Genomic DNA, 21,784 nt, shown 5'->3' with positions numbered 1-21,784 from the left:
TTACAAAGCTAGGGTCTTTTATCTCATTCTGCCTTAGGCAAATAAAGAAAAAACATAAAAAATATATCACTTTATTGAAAATCACATGAATTACGTTAGTGGTCTCGGCGCGGGAATGTTCGCGGTGGTAATACTGATCTGTCGACGGCGGCCCGCGTGTATTTGTACTCGTAACAATACGGCAAGTAGCTCGTGTAACACCCGCTACAGATATTACGATGGAACGGCACAGTTAAGCCATAGTAGTAGCAGTCGTTTAAAAATGATTATATAAATGTCCGCTGGTTTAGGCAGTCTAATATAAAGATGTTATGCTGTGTCTACTCTGAACAAACTGTACAGTTTTATCATTGCCATCTGTGGCGGATACAAGTTGTGAAAAGTTTACGTAACTTGTGTTAGAAATCGATAATAAATATACCTAACGCATCTAAAACTATGCAAAGTAAACGTCACCAAAAATTATTTAAAAAATCGCTTAAACGTAGCCGAGGACAAAACCCAAAATATCCAAATACTTCATAATAAATTGACAAAAGTAACAAATATTGTTTATTAGATTTTATAATTATGTTCTTACAATCTGTGATTTGTAATATAATAATTAACATTCAACAACGATACGACATTCCACGACGATCAGAAATAGTTTTTTGAAACATTTATTATTATGCATTTCAATTAATTTTTATATACTTAATATTATTTACAACAGTATTGTATCTCATCGCGGCTGTCCTTTTTATGTCGCAATACAACATCTAAGGCAATATAGGCATACTTTGTTCTATTATGATCAAATAGTAAACAAGAATGTAACATTTGACCAAAATGTTTTTTCTCTTCCACAGTCACAGTAAAAGCAACATTGAAATCATTATGAAGTTGGCGTTACATTACCTTCTCGTTTACGTTTAGATGATAACGGATTACGATTTCTATTCGATTCGAATTCAAAAATTGAGTTGATCAACGCTCAGCGCAGCAAGCGTTTATTGGTTGCTACGCAATAAAGTAATCGAGTCCAAATCGAATAGCCACTTGCGCCAGTCTTGGCCAATGTTATTTCTTGCTTTAGGCTGACCCTACATTAGGCGTGCACAATCCTTGGGCGTATGAGCGAGGCGAGCGCAAGCGATGCGCTTGCGGCGCGCAAGTCGCGTAATCTCGCTCACACGCCCGAGGAACGCGCACGCCTAACGTGGGCAGTGGGGGACGCCTTAATATCTCACTGAAGTATGGAAGAGAAAGCTTGATATTTAATAACGATTAGGAGACCCAGACTGGCGCAAGCTGGTTTGTAAGTAGCCGGGCTAAGCGGACACGTATCTTATCTACTTGTGAGTGTGTGTGGGTGTGTGTGGGCGGGGGGCGCGGCGCCTAGCTGCAGCAGGAGGCGGGGTTGGGGTCCTTGCCGGAGCGCTTGGTGATGTTGAGGCGCGTGAACTCCTCCGCGACGGTCGGGTGGATGCCCACCGTGTTCATCAGCTGCTCCATCGTGATTCCGCACCTGAAACGAGCATGGGCCATTGTGAGGTTATGCTACACAAAAAAATAATTTATAGTCAAACCGACGAGGCTTGTGACATTTCGTACCGACATTTAATTTGAAGGTATGCTCGTTTCATGGTTTGATCCAGAGTTGTTAACTGAGATTAATTAAAAAAGCAATAAAATAATTAATTAAAGATTCCTATTTAAATTAACGTAATAAACGGGAAGCTGTCAGCTTTTCTATATGTTTTCGCACCTGTTTACAATCCCTGAATCGATTAAGATCAAGCTTATACGGTTTTGACACGGTAACATAGGTTCCGCAAGCTTTGTTACCGTGCTTTATTAACATAGGCTACGAAGTTGCAGGTAACACAAATGTTGTATTCAGGGTCCATTGCATTTGTCTATCGTGTGACTTGCAATGTACCGGACAAAGACGAGCAGATAGCAGAGTGAAAAGACCCTTTATTCTCTCTGATCTTATTAGTAATGTAGACGTTAATAAACTACGAGATCACTCACTTGATGGCAGCAGCGAAGCCCTGTATGACCTCGCCGGCGACGGGCCCCACGAAGTGGAGGCCGAGGATCCTCTGCGGCGCCTCCCGCAGCGCCACCGCCTTCAGGTAGCAGTTGCGGATGTTGCGCTGGGGGATGAAGAACTCCGTCGGCTTGTAGAAAGCGTGGTACACCTGGAAAGTTGTAAATTATATAAGTAAAGTGTCACGGCCCAGTTTTAGAAAGTGAACTCCTAAATATGACAGTGGTAAAAATTGAGGTAGCCCTGATTTCGCGTTATGTGTCGGTAGCTTTATATACCTCAGCATATGAGTCGAACGTTGCGCCACTACTGTTGCACTGGTCGATTCTATTTCATTCTCCCAGTCAATTGAGAGTTTTGTTATTTATCAGTAGTAAAAACTAATGCACTTATATGTAATATATTAAATTATTATATAAATATATTTTTATTACACTTCTATTAAAGTTACATATTACGCTCGATTACTTCATATATAGTTTAGTAGTATGTACCTCTAGCGAGTCCGCGCCGTGTCGCCTCGTCGCCTCCTCCTCACTGAGGCCGACGCAGCCGTACTCCAGCGGCGTGAAGATGGTGGTGGCGATGTTGTCGTAGTCCATCTGCTGCTGACCGCCGGCGAACAGACGGCGAGCGAGCAATCGTCCCGCGTGGATCGCGACAGGAGTTAGCTCCGGTCGGTCCTGAAAAAAGTTAATTGGAATATTAGACTAGTGTCGCGTCATAGCATTTTTTAAAGTAAAACATCCAACTGTTGACAATTTAAAAGTTCATTCTACAGAAATTCATATTATTGGCATTCCTAGTATTTTTAAGCAAAAATCTAGTGCCTAAAAATGCCGATGCCACCATTGTAAGCAGTCCTGCTTGCCATGTAACTACATGGCAAGCAGGACTGCTTGCTTTTAGATATTATTGAATAACTTTTTGTAATTATCAATACTAAAATTATAAATGTGAAAATTATGTCTGTCTGCCTGTAACTTCTTATTGCGAAAAATGTTCAATGCTATAAACAAAGAGAGATTACAGTTGTGGGCAACATCTAGTTTTTTGTTTATATCAAGACCTTATGGTAATCAAACACGCCAAAGTGGGGGTTTTTCAACCACCAACAACCCACCTGCAGCACATCCCCGACGGCGAACACATGCGGGGCGTCGGTCTGCTCGGTCGCCGCCACGATTTTGCCGTTGGGCGCGACGCAGCCGACGCCGGCGGCGGGCAGGTTGAGGTCCGCCGTCAGCGCGTACCGGCCTGTCGCCAGTAGCACCGTGTCGAACACGTCCTCGCTCCTGGAAACATTATTATGCGTGGTTAGTAAATGACATGGTTTAGAGCTAGACTTTAGTCTAGCTATGTCAAACTCTAGACGTAAAATAGTAGCTTGCAAAATCATAATGTAAAACCTTTCGTTATTACAGAATAAATAAAATTTTACAAAAACTTCATACTTACCATTTCTACAACATCATTACAAGTTCTGGTACTTTATTTTGAACTACGTAAAATTAAACTTTTTTCCTGTTTCTTTCTTCCTAATTGAAAAACTAAATATAAAAATGTTCCATTATATAGATGTTACAATTATTGCATAACATTTTGAAAAATGACCATACTTGCTAAACATATAATTGTTATAACAATTATTAAGTGAACATAATATCCTGTTTGATTCACACGTTACTCACGACTTTACGATAAATATCAGTAACAAAATGACATGCAATTTTTTTTTGTTTATAAAACTGTAACAGTCGCTTCTAGAATAAACAGGAATATCTACCACATTTCTTTCTTATTTAATGTTTGATAAGCATAATTAAAACTGAATTGATCAAATCTAATGTTATTTAAAATACTGAGGATAATTTGTAAACTAAGCGAGCAAAACTGCTAAACATACAAACAGTATTATCGCTGGGTTTAGCGTAATTAATAATTATTATGTAATCTTGATAATCGACTAAGTACAGGCGCTCAAATTGTATAGAAAAAAAAAAATCTCAAAAGCTTCGATTAAAAAATACTCACTGCTCCTTAGTTTCAGTGTTCATCCAGCGCGCCTTCAGCTGGCCATTCTCCATCTTCTCCACAGAAACGGGCACGGCGCGACGGTGGAAGGTGACGCCGCGGGTCTCCATCTCGGCGACCACGAGCCCCGCCATCTGCTGGTCGAACCCGCGCAGGGGGACCGACCGCACCAGCACCGTCGCGCTGTAGCCCAGCGAGTTCAGGAAGCCCGCGCACTCGAGACCGATGTCTGGAATGTGGTGGCGGGAAATTAGTATAACACTTAGCGCAAGGAAAACAAGAATGGTCGTTGACAGATACTCGAAGTAGCTTAATAACTAGGATTCAATCAAGTTCAATCAAGAAATTATGGACTACAAAATTTTAAAACCATGTTGCTAAACGTCCTCGACAAGCTTTAATTTGCTATAGAATTAGAAACCAGCACAAGACTTTGAGTACTAAATTAGTTCTACCGAAATAATATTATAGATAGCATTTGTCACTGCTATTAGTATTAGTGGATTTACAAATATTAATGATCTTTTCCTCAAGCTTTACTTACTAAATCTACTGGCAAACAAAATACTGTCCCTTGGCGGTGGTAAACGCACAACAGATGAGCAATTCCCTCACTGTCCTAGTGTATTGGTAGTATAGTGTAGACCAGTGGTAATAAACCTTTTTTTCATACGGGCCACAAACACGTTTTGTTCTTAGTGTCGCGGGCCGCAACCAAAATTAGAGGGGTTAATAAAATAGCGTCCCTTGAATTTCGATTTAAAGTGGAAATGTTTTCACGATTTCGAAGACGACTTAGCACAATTTTGCCGGTGGGCATGGATTTCAAGTGTAACTTCATGCGGGCCACTTATAAAGTGCCGACGGGCCAGTGGTTTAGTATTGCTGGTCTAGACATTAAGAAGCAAGCATACTCACATCCAGCGCCAACCACGAGCGTCTTGCCGGGCGGATGCGCCAGGCTGAAGATGTCATCGCTGGTGATGCAGTACTCCTTGGCGCCGGGTATGTCCGGGTAGATGGGGCGGCCTCCCACCGCGATCACGATGTTACGAGCGGTCAGCTCCTTCTTGCTGCCGTTCTTCATGGTAGCCACGATCGTGTGCGGGTCCTTGAAGGACCTAGGAGTAAGTCAGGAATAAGTATAAACATGAAAGAATTTTTCAATATTTCATACACCGAACCGTACATTTTTCTAGAAAGAAAACTATCCTATGTCCTTTGCCGGGACTTTATCTGCATACCGTGCTTCATTCAAATCGGTTCAGCCGTTGAAGCGTTTCCTTAGCAAAATGCAATGGGAAACTCAGCGCTTTTACTTCTAATCTACGAATAATAAAAACTAAGGAAAAGTAACCCCGTCAAAAAACATGCTCCACAATACTTGTCAAAAAAGTGTACCTTATGTACACATTTCAATACATTTGCAATATTTAGGTGACCTTGAGCGGTACTAGGCTGACATTACATGACAGATCAAAACGAACCAAATTTAAAACGGTAATAGTATGGGAGTTACGATTCCTTAGTTTTTATTATTTGTAGCTTCTAATATATAAAATTCTCGTGTCACAGTGTTTGTGCGCGGACTCCTTCAATACGGCTCGACCGATTTTAATGAAATTTTGTATGTACATAGGCCTGAGAATAGGATTTTATCTATTTTTGATATTGATACTAGGAATAATTTATATGGCAAAACAACATTTTCCGGGTCAGCTAGTAACATGCGAGTTTAGATATAACATACCCCAGCCCGTTGATGTACTCGATCTTCTTCTCCCGGAGGTCGACGCGCGTCACCCAGTTGACGGACTTGATGTGGTTCTGGACCGCCTCCGTCAGCGCCGACCAGTTGATCTTAACGTCGCCCACCGCCGGCACCTCCCACCCGTACGCCACGGCCTCCTGTAGCCCGATAGAATATAATTAGTACTAGCGGACAAAAGAACTACATATTTCTTGACATAAGTGGTTAAAATTGATACAGTAGTGGCCGCAAAATGGTGGTAGTTGCTAGTTGGACTGGGTTACTTAAAATATTGAAACATGATGCTGTTCAATGTACTGTATTGTTAACATCGATACGGTGCTGACCAGTGCCGAAATTAAGGCCAAACCTGGATAAGCTAGAGTTCAAGGGACCACGATTTTATTCTCGCTCATAGAGGTTTCTCAAAAAACCCGAGTTTCTCGCTTATTCAGGTACAAGGTTAGCGTTTCTCTCTTATAGAGGTACGCAGAAACGACAAGTCAAAAAATTACTTATTTCTTAGTTAAAAGAACTAATTTACTTTTTTTTTAAATCCGTCAATTTCCTTTGATTTTATAATTTTTTAATAGGCGGTAAATTAAACTCCCTCTGAATTTCATTTTCCGGATTCAAACACATTCACTATTTTAAGTTTATCACTCAATGACAGTACTTTAATTTTTCGTTTTGACATGATACAGAACAGAACTTTCCTTCGCAATTGGTTAACCATAAACTGAGTAAGTCCGTTCGAAAAGAATGCGATAAAAGACAACGATTATTAGCCCAACGAAATAGAATGGGTACAATATTGACGAGAAAACAATACAAAAACAATGGTAGAAAGTTTAACGAAAGTTAAGAATGAGTCATAAAATAGCAGATGTTAAATTGTAGCAGATATTCAATTTGTAATTTGTTTTCTCATTTGTTACTGTGTCTGTAAATAAAAAAATAAACCTCGACTGTCGCTTATAGAGGTATAAAAAAGAAGCAGTCTCGCTCACAGAGGTCCATGAGAGAATAACGACTCTCTCTAACAGAGGTTTCTGTTTCTCGCTAATAGAGGTTTTGGGAGCTTAAAATGACGGGTCCTAAGTATTACTCTCACTTATCCAGTTGTCACTTACCCAGGTTTAGCTGTACCGTAATTAATTAGCGTTAAAGCCCTTACAGTCGGTATAAATAAACATACTAACAAGCCTATTCTTCTATTATAGTTATAATGTCATTTCTAAGGTGATTGTCGTTGATGATAGTGATTCTGTCATTGTGTGTTAATTGTCCAACCTTGGCGGATATAACGGAAATCGATACCGTGTCCGAGGAACGTAATAAAAACCCCCAACTTTTATGTACTTTATCGCTAACGCTCATGTAAATTCTCAGCTATTATGATAAGGGATCTCGTTAAAATCACCTTTTTGAATAACTACTTTGAGGCCTACTCCCATCTTGCTTAACCGTTCGAGGTTAGAAGAACTACTCTTCTTCATAAAATGAATTCAAAAATGTTCCATTCATTATAGTCTTATCTTCCAAACCAAGACGCTGATAACCAAATGTCATAAAGAAAGTATTTGACTTAACAGTTTCGATATGAAGTTTTGTAACAGGGCCCGTACCACGAAACCGTTTTGAGACTCAAACAATCGTACGAGAATGCCACGTCCTACTCTAAGGAACGAGAAATGACGTTGTTAGAGCAGGACGCGGCATTCTCATTCGATTGTTTAAGTCTCAAAACGGTTTCGTAGGCCTACAGCCCCTACAGGCCCCAAGAATAGGGAACATACGCAAAGGTCGGAGCAGAGGCTTTTACTAGCACATACAGTAAATCTACAGAAACGTTTTCAAAAGTCGAACAAAACTTCTTGTTTACTGGCTATAATTCTGCTGCCTCTAGCATGAAAAAATTGCAGTAATATAGGATATACTGCTACACAATGTTCGTTTTGTTAGAGTATTTTAATATGTAACATACTATCGATATCACACATCTCCAAAATCATCCAGCAAGTCATAGTACCCAGTATATGTTTGATATTACACGACCGCGTTAACTGCAAGCAGCATTTAGCGTAGTTGACATGAATGTGATTACTGATTACATACGGATGACTTGCGCGCACGCAACCGACCGCAGTGTACGATAACTGCAAAATGTGGTACCTATCAGTGGCGGCGGGTTTCTCTAACTATATTACTTATATTCCTATCGGTTTTACTGCTCAAGTACACTTCGAAGATTGTGTAAACATTATCACTAATCATCCCTACCATTCCTATTCCCTAGTCCCTACCTAATAAACCTACAAGCTAGGGGTTCCTTCCTAAGAAGCTTTGGCCACTGCGACTGGTATGCTGCATGCAACTCCCTATGCTATGCTTTAGTTTCTTGAGAATATCTAGACGAACTGTATAGCCGAGGACAGGGTCAAAATAAAAACAGGAACATTTTAAGGGTCAAATGAAGTCAAGTCTTAACAATGTAAACACATATTATTTGATGTAGTATGTCTAATATGTAGCCATAATATCGCAAGTCATTTTACACCTCCGTTACGTAACGTTCCGTGAACGAGTGACTCACGGTCGTTATAATTATTGTCTTCTAGTAAACGCGTAGCATTACAAGTCGTCTAGCGAGTCCAGTCGCGATGATTCGCGAAAATTGTATATGTATATGAATTATTATGAACTGATAAACGCGCCTCTACACCACAGAGCACAGATTACTTAAATATAATTACTACGTAATCTACGCCCACATTATGACGTAGCCCTGCGAGGCGGGCCGCATTTTCCATTATTTTTTCTACCTATCGCGCACTTGGCTACACAAAATATGTATAGAATACGGCCCACCCTGCTGCGACGCTGATTAGTGCCCTGACATTTTCCCTGACGACTATGAGCTTCATGCAGATTGCAGGTCATATTATGACAAATTGAATGGAAGGAAAATACTATGACCACAGTTTATGGCACTGAATTGCGATACGTCATACATATAATAATCAAAATTGATAATAATAAAATTGCAGTGGTCTCGTGGATGAACAAACAACTATAGAGGCTGACAAAACTGCAGGCCATTCATTATTTGCAAGTTGCAACTTGGGAGTAATTACGACTATTGACTGCTACTTAAGTACTCGTTCAATTAAATTATCTTATTTACAATCTACACTAGCGTAGTAATTCATACTAGTGGCACCTAGTGGCTACTACTAGGCTATTTCAAGTGTGAAGAAGCAGTACGATATCGATTTATAGGAGTCATATTATAGTTCATTCGCTTTATAATTTACAGTGCAAATGTCGAAATGGTTGAAAAACTTCAATGAATTTATTTAAACATGGCAAGAGCGCACACGGCACAGTTAGTCATTTTTAGAATTATCAATAAGTACTCATTGCAAACTTAACGCACAGTACATGTGACACAGCACAGAAGTCTCAATGTGCCTATTACTATTCACTGTGGACGTGGCTCCGATCTGGTTCATCTTCAAACTACGATGACATTTGACTAGACCTGATAAACATTTTTAATGCATGTATTTTTAATGTCGCAAGGGTAGATGGATTTTCCTATGCCGTACCTGCTTTAAACTTACCATTCTGCCATTTGCCTCAATATATATTGAATGTTATAGAAAATCGATTTGTCATACATAAAGTTAAAACGTTTTGCTCTTTATATGCAAAAACACGTTTGTAGCTTGTAGCTGAAATAATAATTTCCAAGGATACCTTGGAAATAAAATAATCATTTTCGAGGATATCTTGGAAATAATCATTCAAACTCAAACTCAAACTCAAAATTTTTTATTCAGAATAAATTTTTTCAAATATTCTCTGAACGTAGGTGCATTTTCAAGGATACCTTGGAAATTATTTTAAAACGAAGATAAAATAAAGAAACAATTTAGGATTATAAAACCCTTTTATTTACCCTACATAAATACTACAAACCCTGATAAACAATTATGCTAAGTACTCACATACGGTTTTGCTCGATAGTTTTACTACTTTAGGAAATTACATATTTAATTCCATCGAGTCGGATCGAAGCGAGCCTTCGAGCCGTCAGTTTTGGCGGTCCACACGGTGGTTATTGCTCGATTTGGAGTAAAACTATTGAGCAAAACCGTAAGTGAGTACTTAGCATTAAATGTATCCAAGCTAGTAGCTATTATACCTTATTTCTTATCTTCAACACAAATTCAAACACAAGACAACAAGTTGACAAATTAAAAATGGATTATTGTTTTTTTTTAATAATTTTAGATACTATAAGACACTGCTTAAACGGCCAGTCTGAGATCAGCTGAGTCCCAGAGACAAGAATTGAAAGAAACTATGATGAAGTCAATATTTTTTACTAAATATAGGTAGTAGTCTTAATGTCGTTGCAAGTAAGGTCGAATTTCGACCATTGGGCGATCTCTAGTATTTATAGATGTTCCGCGTGGCTTCGCTTGCGTAATTTAGGAATTTCACGCAACCGTACATTTTCCCGCAAAAAATAGCCTATGTCCCTTCACGTGGTCTATTCTTCATGTTTGCCAAATAACATAAAATTGCTCCAGTAGTTCTTAAGATAATAAGCAATTTCATATAGTTTCCCCCGTTTTTTCCACATTTTCCTCTATTTCTTTGCTCCTATTAGTTTTAGCATAATGAAATATAGCCTATAGCCTTTCTCGATAAATAGGCTATCTAACACTGAAATAATTTTTCAAATCGGACCAGTAGTTCCTGAGATTAGCGCGTTCAAATAAGCCCTTTTAAATAATTTCCCCCCGTTTTTTCCACACTTTCCTCTATTTCTTCACTCCTAATAGTATTAGCGTGATAAAATATAGCCTATAGCCTTCCTCGATAAATGGGCTATCCAACAGTAAAAGAATTTTTCAAATCGGACCAGTAGTTCCTGAGATTAGCGCGTTCAAACAAACAAACAAACTCTGCAGAATTATAATATTAGTATAGATGTAGATGTAGTCATTTATTGACCGTTTTCAATAATAATTACCTCATCTGACGTCTCACCTGAATAAGACTGTGAAGAATGTCCAGAGCATTGTTTGCGATTAGAAGCGACGTCTAGGGACTGGGCAGTAAGATGTTGCGCCAAAAGTTATATATTTTTTAGATAAATAAATGAAGCCAACGACCGACAATCTACATGACGTGCGCAAATAAAATTATAGAGAATTTTGCCCCTAGCCCGGCGCGCGGCGTACAGAACAGTCTTACATAAATATCGCGATTTGAATAGGAGGTTCAATATGGTATCCCAAGGCTCAGCTGCACTTTAAGTTTACATAAGTTAATCAGCTGATCACCTGCGTAATAAAATGGACTTGTTTTTGACTAATTTAGTATTATTCATAATTGCATGTCAAACGCCCGTCAGCTGTGTCCCGCCCCCCGGCCATGACATAACCACTTCTGTATTCAAATGCCAAAGATATCAGCAATTACAGTCCATCACACAAGTAATGCTTCATAAACTATATGGAGTTTTAACGAGTTCATCATTTTTGTCTTGTCTTATTTACCTAACCAGGCCAGCTACTCCTGTGGTGTAATTTAATGGCCAATTCTTTACGCAATATATTATGTAGCTCTTCCCCTTTTTTACTCTCCTAGCCTGACAGATTTAGCCGGCACATTGGCGAGATATTATCATGCCACAGGACTGAACCAAAAAACAATTCTTGCTATTCCAAATAGAAAATGGCTGCAAACTTACATGTATACTCTCTCCCAGTATAGCGGCCTGGTGCATCAGCTTCTTCGGTATGCAGCCGACGTTGACGCAGGTGCCGCCCAGACCCCACTTGGAGCCCAGCGGCGAGGGTGTGACGTAGTCTAGCACGGCGACGCGGGCGCCGTGGTTGACCGCCTCCTTGGCGCAAGCCAGACCCCCCGATCCTCCGCCGATGACGGCCAGGTCATAGTCGTATGTTCCATCTACAATAAACAAACATTGTGTTATATATTATAGTTTTGCATATGATGTTATGCAAATTGTCTATATATGTGCAAAATATACAAAGGTTGTTTTAGATATATAATTCATTCATATTGATTATTGACTTAATTATATATATGCGTATATATATATATATATATATATATATATATATATATATATATATATATATATATATATATATATATATATATATATATATATATATGGACGATGGATTGAATTAATTGTTATTTTTAAGATATTATATTACTTATATAATTTTGACATTGATAATGTCTCATACTTTTATTAAATAATTATATATTCTTATAATTAAATAATTTATTACTTATAAGAAGAAATAAAAATGTAATTTTTAACGCGTATTTGACATATTTTAGTAAATCGAAAATAATTATTACGGTGACAATATTCACACACCAATGTAATGGTATGATGTGTATGTACCAATATATTCGCAATAAACCATCTTTGTAAAAACACATCAAGTGAATAAATGATTATTATTATTATTAAAATGCTACAACTGCTACAAGTATTCCAATGATTAGGGAACACTGTCACCAACTAGAAAACCAAAATATACAGTTCTAAAATCCCATTCTAGTGAAACTCCTAGTCACATTTACCGCAAAAACAAGTACTAAAATTAGTGGATATGCTATAAGCACTGCTAATGTGCAAAATCCCCTGAAAATATACCTTTTTTCCTTTTTCCTCTTTTATTATAAACTAGATGACGCCCGCAACTCCGTTGCGCCAAAACTCGTTTATCGCGTAGGAACCGTACATTTTTTCGGGATAAAAAGTATCCTATGTCCTTTCCCGGGTCCCAAAGTATCTCCATGCCAAATTTCAGCAAAATCGGTCCAGCGGTTAGGACGTGAAGAGGTAACAGACAGACAGACAGACAGACAGACAGACAGACAGACAGACAGACAGACAGACAGACAGACAGACAGACAGACAGACAGACAGACAGGCATTTATAATATTAGTATGGATGTATAATTTATGACTATTATAAAGTCTGCAAAACAACACTGGCTTTTTAACCGACTTCAAAAAAAGGAGGTTATCAATTTGATGCATATATACGTAATATTTCCAGAACTATCCAGTGTATATAATGTTAATCTATAGCAGCAGCTTCTGAAAAAATGTGCCAAATTTCAAGTGTTGTATTTATGTTTTTATGTTTGTGCACACATATCTCCGGAACTACAAGTCCGATTTAAGTGTTTCTTTTTTTGTATATTATATTTTGTAGGTATTATTCAACTTAGGGAATACTGCAAGTTACATCAAAATCGGTTCAGAAGTTTTCAAGATAGGGAATTTTAATTTGTAATTACGTATAATTTGATGTCGGTTTTATCTTTTTAAAATACTATTATTGATAAAATATAATTATGATCTTCTGATTGTGTAAAGATATTTAAATAAAAATATAGTTGTCATTGTAAAATCAATGTGCAGTTAGTATCGAGGTACTAAAGCTTTAAATTATTTTTTATTAACTTTGACAATTATTTTTTTACTTGAATATCCAAATAAAAGCAGTTGATCATATTATATGCATTTAAATACTTATCCATTATTGCTTACACCAAACTTGATACCTAGTAACGACATTGAGAAGTGCATTATTTTAAGCAAAAAAAATTACATGTAGAGCAGACAATACAACACTGTACATTTGGCCCCGTGAATAGTTGTCAATAGTACCTTGTACATAGGCTACGGGAGATACCAATTCGGTAGTTCTGCCACAACATAGCCATCCACCTAGCAACGAATTTAACCAAATTTTAAATTCATTTCAATTAAATCTAATTAGGAGGGTTTTTTCACCAGTGTGTTTTTACTTTACATTGTTTTGTTAGTTACAATTGTTGATAAATCTAGTCATGGTAGGAATTCTAGAATAGGTATTTCCTCCACACGTAGGTATATCCCCATTATGAAATATTTTTGCACTGTTTTAATCATACCTATTGTTCAAAAACATATTTCATTATAAATTTTATAATAAAGTAATGTAGTTTTTAATATTTATAGCACTGGTTGGACATTTCATTGGGTAACTCTCCAGGGCCTAGTTCGTGAATGGGATCTTTACAGTAATTACACTACTACATGATACGTTTTGATTAGTGTAAGCTTGTGAAAAGTGTTTCTAATGAAATTTCAGAAACTAAATCAAAACTTGATCAAGACTTCAAAATGACTTCAGAGGCTGCAACAGGGCTGCAAGCACAGAAGGAGAAAAAAAAAAACAAGTTGCGTCAATAAATTTTAATTTTTAAGGTTACTTTTTACTTTTATTCGTGCAATGAAATTATATAAACCAAAAGTATATAGAAATACTTACTGGAGATGGTTCGTCTTGATATTATGAAGATATTATCTAATTGTATAATCGGTTTAACAAATCTTGCAATTTTCCCTGCATTATTAAAAATTGACATTTTGACGTTTAATGACAGAGACAGTGAATTGTGAAATGCCTCTTGGAAACTAAACTTTCTATGAAACACGTCAACACAAGTGTATTTTAAGTAAAAAAGTGATACATCACAATGAAATCTGTACTTATCATAGGAGCTAATAGAGGTCTGGGCCTTGGTATAGTGAAATTCCTCACAAAATTGCGCAAAGCTGAGATTGTATTCGCAACCTGCCGGAATGTTTCTGAGGTACGTTTTGTAATTAATACTTACTGATTGGTGCCATTTTCTGTTATAATTTAATCACTGAATATAAATTTCACACACTGAACACGAGAATATCTTTGTTGGAGTATTGAATCACGAATAAGTTAGAACATCGGTTGTCGTGTTCTTAAAACGCACAGTACAAATTACACTATAGAAAGAGACAGGCGGTGTTCATACTTCATAGACGACAGATGATGTCATTCATGACGTACTCATTGAAATAGTTGTTAGAATGACTGTGCGAATAATATTTTGCACAGTAATATTTTCAAATTAATAGTTTGTATTGGTTTGTAGTTTGTACCAATGTCCCCAAAGGCCAAAAACTTATAATGTCATGACTCATGAGTCATCCTTGGCAACTAGCGCACTCTATTCTATTCGTAACCATCGGTAACTTCGTTTTGATAATGTCCGGTCCGAGATGATCCGAGAGCGCCATATTTTAGAATATGTAAAGGTACAGACACGCGATTAAGTAGGTACGCGGACTTAAAGGGCCCATTCACGGCAGGACTGCATTGAATGGACCTCACTGATTGGTTCACAATCGGACCTCGGTGTTTCTGGCAGGCAACACCGACTGTGAACCAATCAGTGAGGCCCATTCAATGCAGGACTGCAGTCCTGCCGTGAATGGGCCCTATTATGGCTCGACGACCTTACTCGCCTGTGTGTCACCTAAAGTTCGCGTACTTAAAGATTGCCGCGTAAGTTCGCCGTCTTGGAATTTTACTCGTAGCTCGTACGTCTGGCAGCACTGCGAGTCGCGAGCCGTGAGCCGTCAGGCAGTGTTGCCAACACGACTGATACAAAATTTGCTAAACTACTGTTAAAATTTACTGTAATTAATGCTAAAATTATGCTAACATTTTTCAGTCAAATAAAACGTTTTTTAATTTTAAATCTTTAATAATCAACAAAATCTAAACTTATTTTATGTTATCAAATAAAATATTAATTTATTGGTGTTCGTCGATAGCTGATGCTGCTGACATCAGCAGCATCAGCTATCGACGAACACCAACGTCTACATGTAGGTACATACCTACATGTAGACGTAGAAAATTCATTGTCCAAACTATAAATCTCCTTGGTACCATAAAGTTAATATACCTAGCGGAATAGAGCAACAATTTCGAGCTGTCAAACGAAACCGAAATTGGTTTTCATCTGTGTGAAAAATATTATGTACGTACGTATGTACTTAAACTTTTCGATTTAGTTTTTTCTTATTAGTTTTTAAAACGTAATATGATATTATTCCTAAATAACACAAAGCTTCTTCCGTCGACGACATGGTAACCCAGTGTACCTGTGAGTCGTGTGTCACCGACGCGAGCCGAGTAAGTTCGCGGACTTAAAACCCGCGTACTTTAAAGTTCGTATGTCTATCACCGACGCGAGCTGAGTAAGTTCGCGGACTTAAAACCCACGTACCTACTTTAAAGTTCGTACGTCTATCACCGACGCGAGCTGAGTAAGTTCGCGAACTTAAAACCCGCGTACTTTAAGTTCGTACGTCTGTCAGGCACTTAATAAACACCTTTAATGATTATAGGTATAGGTTAAGCAGGTAAATGATAATTAATACATACTTATTTAATTCCTCTTTCACTTTACATAATTACTATTAAAATTTAATTTCATTTCATCACTATCCGCGGGCAAAAGGGGCGCCGTGAGTCAATTCTTCATCATTATGATTATTATGAAGGATCGACTCACGGTGCGGCGCGGCGGCGCCCTCTTGCCTTTCCAGTTTCCACGGCGCGCGGCGCACATTTTGGTGAGTTTGGGAAGGTCTATACTGTTACGGTACACATGATTGGACCTAGTGATTAGTGTTTGGACTTAGTGCTAAGTGTTGTGACCTAGTGTGTACTTGTGTGACCTGGACTTAGTGAATAAAGTCTTCAAGAGAGTCAGCAGGTAACAATACGTTAAGATTATAATTTCTCAACTCAAAGTTGATTACCTGGCTGCTCCGGGCGTTCTAAACCTACGAGACACTGGTTACGTCCATCATAGTTGAGCAAGGATTCACACGTATCAGAGACGTCACAAATCACTACGAAACAATACAAACACAGAAACACACTTTGAATGAATAATCGCATGACACCAAAAATTATACGCCTGGCGCCTGTTAATCTAGCAAAATAAAATAGATTTTGACCGGAATCATTCGAAGATATAAAATAACTTATTAATTAATGTCATTTACGAATCGTTCATTTTAGATAACAAATTAACTGGTTATACTTCAATGTTTATATTGCTATTATTTTTGTCCTTGAAATGTTTTAGCGGCACATAGGTATTATGGTAATATGCCGTCGACCGTGACGAGAGTCGAGACGAGCTACACGCAGCTTCCTACATCGTTATTAGGCACTTAATAATGGATTTGGGTTCAATTGAAGTAATAAAGAACATCAAAGCCAAATCATAGTTGCAACTTCGCAATCATTCCTGGTTAGTGGTTGCAATGTTGCGTACCCTACGTAGGCTCCGTGAAAGGACCATAAAGATACATAACAATGCAATATGCACTGGAAAGTACCTACAAACCGAGAATCATGCAATGTTGCACAATATTTAATAATATAATATTGTGGCTAAATCTGCGACATACCTATATACCAAACAACTGATTTGTTTTCCAATCATGTTTTGAAGGAAGGGTTTTGGAAATATTTAAAGATTTGATGTGGCGGATTTTGATTTGTATGAAGCGCTAGTCACTACTTCACTAGTGGATAGTCGACGTTTCGTTTGTAATTTTTATGCCGCGGCCGCACATGCGTCTATCGTACGAAGCTTCGTGCTACTAGGTACGGTATGGTACGGTTACGGGAAGATAATAACTTATAACTTAATAACTTAGAAGACGATACTATTGGACGATACACGCAGATCGTCCAATAGTATTACACGCACCACTACGCAGGTGCGGCTCGGGCATTACAGTACTATAAACAATATAGAAAATTTTGATTACAGGAGTTGGCGAACGTATCCAAAGAACACAAAAACCTTCACATACTTAATTTGGGTAAGATAATATAACAACAATATTTATGCATCAAAATACAATATACTTAAGTAGGTACCTATATAAATAGGTAAGTATACTGCACAGTGCACACGGCACACGCAAGCTCTGAGGAAACTTTTGTAACTTATAGGCTATTATACACATAGCTATCCTTAAGCCTTACCCGGGGGACTCAAATTAACTTATAGGATATAGCTATCCTTAAGCCTTACCCGGGGGACTTAAATTATCTTAAACCGAACCCGAAGAGGTTACAGAAAGATAGGCTCTTTCGCATCTTTAATATTAGTATGGAAGCGCGTGGACACTGCGGAAGAGAATGGCAGGCAATTACACGCACTAATATTCATATATATCACGTTCCGTTCCGTGATAATATTGATGGTGTAATAGCAGTAATAGGCCGAATCGCAGTATCACAGTACACTTGTGAATCGCGTGATACTAGAATCATGATAATATTGATGCGTGTAATACCTGCCATTGGGGTATTTCGTGATAGAATGGCACAGCTCCCTACCTCAGGGTACGCCCACAACTCTTCTAGAGCTCGTAGTCAAAATCGCATTGACCCTAGTACAGGTATGGCCCATACCCATAGACGATAGGCTCATCGCACATTTACCAGCACGCACGCGCCGTACGCGCCGCATTTTAGAATTTGTTGTGAAACCTCGCACATTCGTCCGCACCGTACGCGCCGCATTTCGTATATTATGCGTACGGTGCTGAAAAATGTTCTATCACTCACATCACATTCCAGACGTAACGGACGCGACAAAATATGAGGAGGTGGTGTCACAGATATCAGCCGCGACGGGGGATGGGGGGCTGAACCTGCTGATCAACAACGCCGGCGTCAGCACCAAGTTCACCAAGATCAACCTGGTGAAGGCCGAGCAGCTGCTGGAGAACTTCACCGTCAACACTATAGCGCCGATTATGTTGACAAAGGTAAAATAACTGTAACTATAACATCTATATATTCTATATTGTCTGTTTATGCCTCGTGAATTTTCCAATACACCAGAGGAAGCAGAAGTCAGAACTCTACAGAAAATATAATATTAAGTACTTAGGTATGTATTTCCTCGTCGGAAACTCGTAACCGAATGCCTATTAGTAGGTATTACATAGTACATACCTATCTAAAACAAAACTGTCGCGATCCTGTGAAAACGACATGGCAATGACAGTGTGCCAGAAGAGGAAAATAAAGAGGATTAATGATTTAATTTATTGTCCATGACTGAAAGAATTTGTATTTGTTGAAACTCGAGACTCTGCAGTTTTCGAAAGAATAAAAGTTTTTGACTTTCACTTTGAAACTGCTTCAGGCACTTCTGCCGCTTTTGATCCGCGCGTCGGAGGCCAACAGCGACAAGCCGGTGGGAGTAGAGCGCGCCGCCGTCGTCAACACCAGCTCCATCCTCGGCTCCATCGCCAACAACGACCAGGGGGGATTCTACCCCTACAGGTGCTCCAAGGTACCGGCAAATACCGTAGACAATAGACATTCCATACATAACTATTAACATAGCGTTTGTTGTATTATGTACTTATAACTTATAATTAGTAGTAACTACTAGCTTAATTTAGTTGGAGGTTACCGCTAGAGGCGCTGCACTGCAAGTTTATCCAAAATCTAAATCAAATGAAGCTCAGATTAACGCCTCTGACACCTAGCGGGATCGACCTTATTATGTTTGGGTATATTATATTTAAATTAGTTTTGTACAGTCATCCATGATACATGTAACAGCGTTAATTAGCATTGACTGATAAAAAATCGATGAATAGTTAATACTGGTATCGAGTGCTTTTTGATAAAAACTTATATCAAATAAGTTGTACATTCTAAATACAAGCTAATTTATTTCCATGTGGTTCCAGGCAGCGCTGAACGCAGCAACGAAGAGTATGAGCGTGGAGTTTAAAGACAAGTGCTTTGTGATAAAAACTTATATCAAATAAGTTGTACATTCTAAATACAAGCTAATTTATTTCCATGTGGTTCCAGGCAGCGCTGAACGCAGCAACGAAGAGTATGAGCGTGGAGTTTAAAGACAAGAAGATCCTGGCGACAGCCATCCATCCCGGTTGGGTGCGCACCGACATGGGCGGGAAGAACGCGCCTCTAGACGTCGAGACCAGCATACGAGAACTCTTCAATACCTTAGAGAAGTTGGGGGAGAAAGATAGCGGAAAATTTCTGCAATATGACGGAAAGGAACTGCCCTGGTGAATCGACGAAGGAAAGATAAACCGCTGATCTTTATCATGGTTCCAAGTACCTACTTAGTTTTTTTAATTTGAATTGTTATTGTAAATACATTGTTACCGAATTTACTGCGTTTTTTTATTACAGTACGGGCCTCAAATCTCGATGCAGTACGCGTTGTCTTGAATTTAAATAAAGCCTATTGTGTCGGGACTTGTGTGACTACTGACTGCTGATATAAGATAATATGAAAGGCTAACTACGGCCTATCGAGCATGTTATTGTGACGTTCGTTAATGTTTGTAGTTTCAATAAATTAACCGACTTAAAAAAAGGCGGTTATCAATTCGACCCGTGTGTATCTATGTAATATTTTCAGAACTGCCCAGTTTTCGTATAATAATATGCTAGTCAATATCAGCGTCTGAACAAATGTGCCAAATTTCAAAAGTGTATGTATGTTATTTATGTTTGTGTTAGCGTATCTCCAGAACTACAAGTCCGATTTAAGTAATTTTTTTTCGTTGTACTCGTATGGTTCAACTTAGTGAACTTAGGGAACACTGCAAGTTTCAACAAAATAGGTCCAGGAGTTTTTGAGATAGGCAATTTTAAATTAAGTCGGTTATATAAAAAAGAAATTAATGTTTAACTTACGTACAAATACATTTGTGCCAACTTCTTTTAGAAATCCATATATTATTTTGTCAGAACGACCTAAAAGAAGAAAACATTGTTAGAAATTCTGAGCGACTGACTCACATTGTAGGTGTGTGTACGGTTCTTTTCTAGGTCCAGTAGCTCTACCATGAGTTTAAAGTTATAGTATTTATCGATACCGACTACGTAAATTTTTAGTATGGCGATTTTAGTTCCGCAAGTGACCGCTAGAGGCGCTGTAAAATTTGCCATAAGTACTAAAAATTTACGTAGTCGGTATCGAGTATCGATAAAAATATTTAATGATAGCTTTAAAGTTTAAACTCATGGTAGACTAACTACTGTATTAACATAATATTTCGTGGGCTGTGAGCGTGGCTATAATTTGAAATAATTATAACTCATGAATCATGATATTATTGTATACTCCGCGCTCGAGCTTCGGTAACTTGTCAACATGGTGCAGGGAGGAAGTGCAGGATATTCTATCTATAATAGCCAACCGTGGTCCGTGGCCCCTCCCCGCTTTCAGCTGCCGGTTTTTCGGAGCTTGTGCATGGAGTGTTTAATTAAATATTATGGTAGACGGTACTGCAGGTTACACTCACCAAATTGGCAGCACGCCTCTCTGTGAGGACACGAGTCGGAAACCGGGTTCATGTGCGATTTATCTACTAAGACAGAAATTATTTTTTATTTTTTTTAAATTTAATTTATTTGATTTTGTAAAACTGATACAATTGTAAAATTCATGTCGTTTTTTATGTCATTATTAAGTCAAAATACAGTATTGCGAGCACAGATGTTAATTATCGGTTAATGAGGTTCTATCCAACAAGAAAATAGTTTGTATAGGTATTGTTGTACATGATATCTTGGTGTTGCGAATTGCAACTCTTGCAAGCATTATAAATAAGTCTATGCTGCAAGCATTTACAATTTACATGGTTACACTTTTCCTAAAGGTTAAAAACCTTCAATCACCAAGTATTTTTTTCAAGTTAAGCAGGATTTGTCCAAGCATGGTTTATAATTAGTCACTGTTTTGTTCACGATTAAGATACATAAATCATAAATGGCAATCGCGATCGATTAGGTCCAGTAGGACGTATCGAGTTACGTAATAAAATAACAGAATAGAAAATAAATGTGAGGTCAAATCCATCTACATAGTCCAGGAAAATATTTTCATAACTTTAGATTCTAGTTAATTAACGAACATAATAATATATTACGATCTTACGCTAGAATCTAGATTGGTAAAACTAATCTTATGATAAATAA

The 21,784-nt window shown here is 38.1% G+C and overlaps 2 protein-coding genes across 4 annotated transcripts; one reads left to right on the top strand and one right to left on the bottom strand.

The window, feature by feature from the left end:
• Positions 1–57: 57 nt before the first annotated feature.
• LOC121731781 (thioredoxin reductase 1, mitochondrial) lies at positions 58–21,175 on the bottom strand. Of its 3 annotated transcripts, XM_042121403.1 has the most exons (10): positions 21,109–21,175; positions 20,498–20,557; positions 11,593–11,813; positions 5,823–5,980; positions 4,991–5,193; positions 4,073–4,301; positions 3,162–3,333; positions 2,533–2,721; positions 2,020–2,189; positions 58–1,510 (listed from the first exon to the last, which is right to left on the bottom strand). In XM_042121403.1, the coding sequence occupies exons 1-10, from the start codon at positions 21,158–21,160 to the stop codon at positions 1,381–1,383; spliced, it is 1,584 nt and encodes a 527-aa protein (XP_041977337.1). In that variant the 5' UTR covers positions 21,161–21,175; the 3' UTR covers positions 58–1,380. The 3 variants fall into 3 exon arrangements, with proteins under 3 accessions (XP_041977337.1, XP_041977338.1, XP_041977339.1); XM_042121404.1 differs by lacking the exons at positions 20,498–20,557; positions 21,109–21,175 and adding an exon at positions 14,562–14,751; XM_042121405.1 differs by lacking the exons at positions 20,498–20,557; positions 21,109–21,175 and adding an exon at positions 14,213–14,309.
• LOC121731782 (C-factor) lies at positions 14,414–19,968 on the top strand. Its single transcript, XM_042121406.1, has 5 exons — positions 14,414–14,537; positions 17,565–17,616; positions 18,383–18,573; positions 18,957–19,106; positions 19,640–19,968. The coding sequence occupies exons 1-5, from the start codon at positions 14,421–14,423 to the stop codon at positions 19,862–19,864; spliced, it is 735 nt and encodes a 244-aa protein (XP_041977340.1). The 5' UTR covers positions 14,414–14,420; the 3' UTR covers positions 19,865–19,968.
• Positions 21,176–21,784: the final 609 nt, after the last annotated feature.

Source organism: Aricia agestis, chromosome 11, assembly GCF_905147365.1.
Source record: "Aricia agestis chromosome 11, ilAriAges1.1, whole genome shotgun sequence".
Classification (NCBI taxonomy): domain Eukaryota; kingdom Metazoa; phylum Arthropoda; class Insecta; order Lepidoptera; family Lycaenidae; genus Aricia; species Aricia agestis.
Note: the sequence above shows the minus strand (reverse complement) of the source record. Positions and strands in the feature narration are given on the sequence as shown.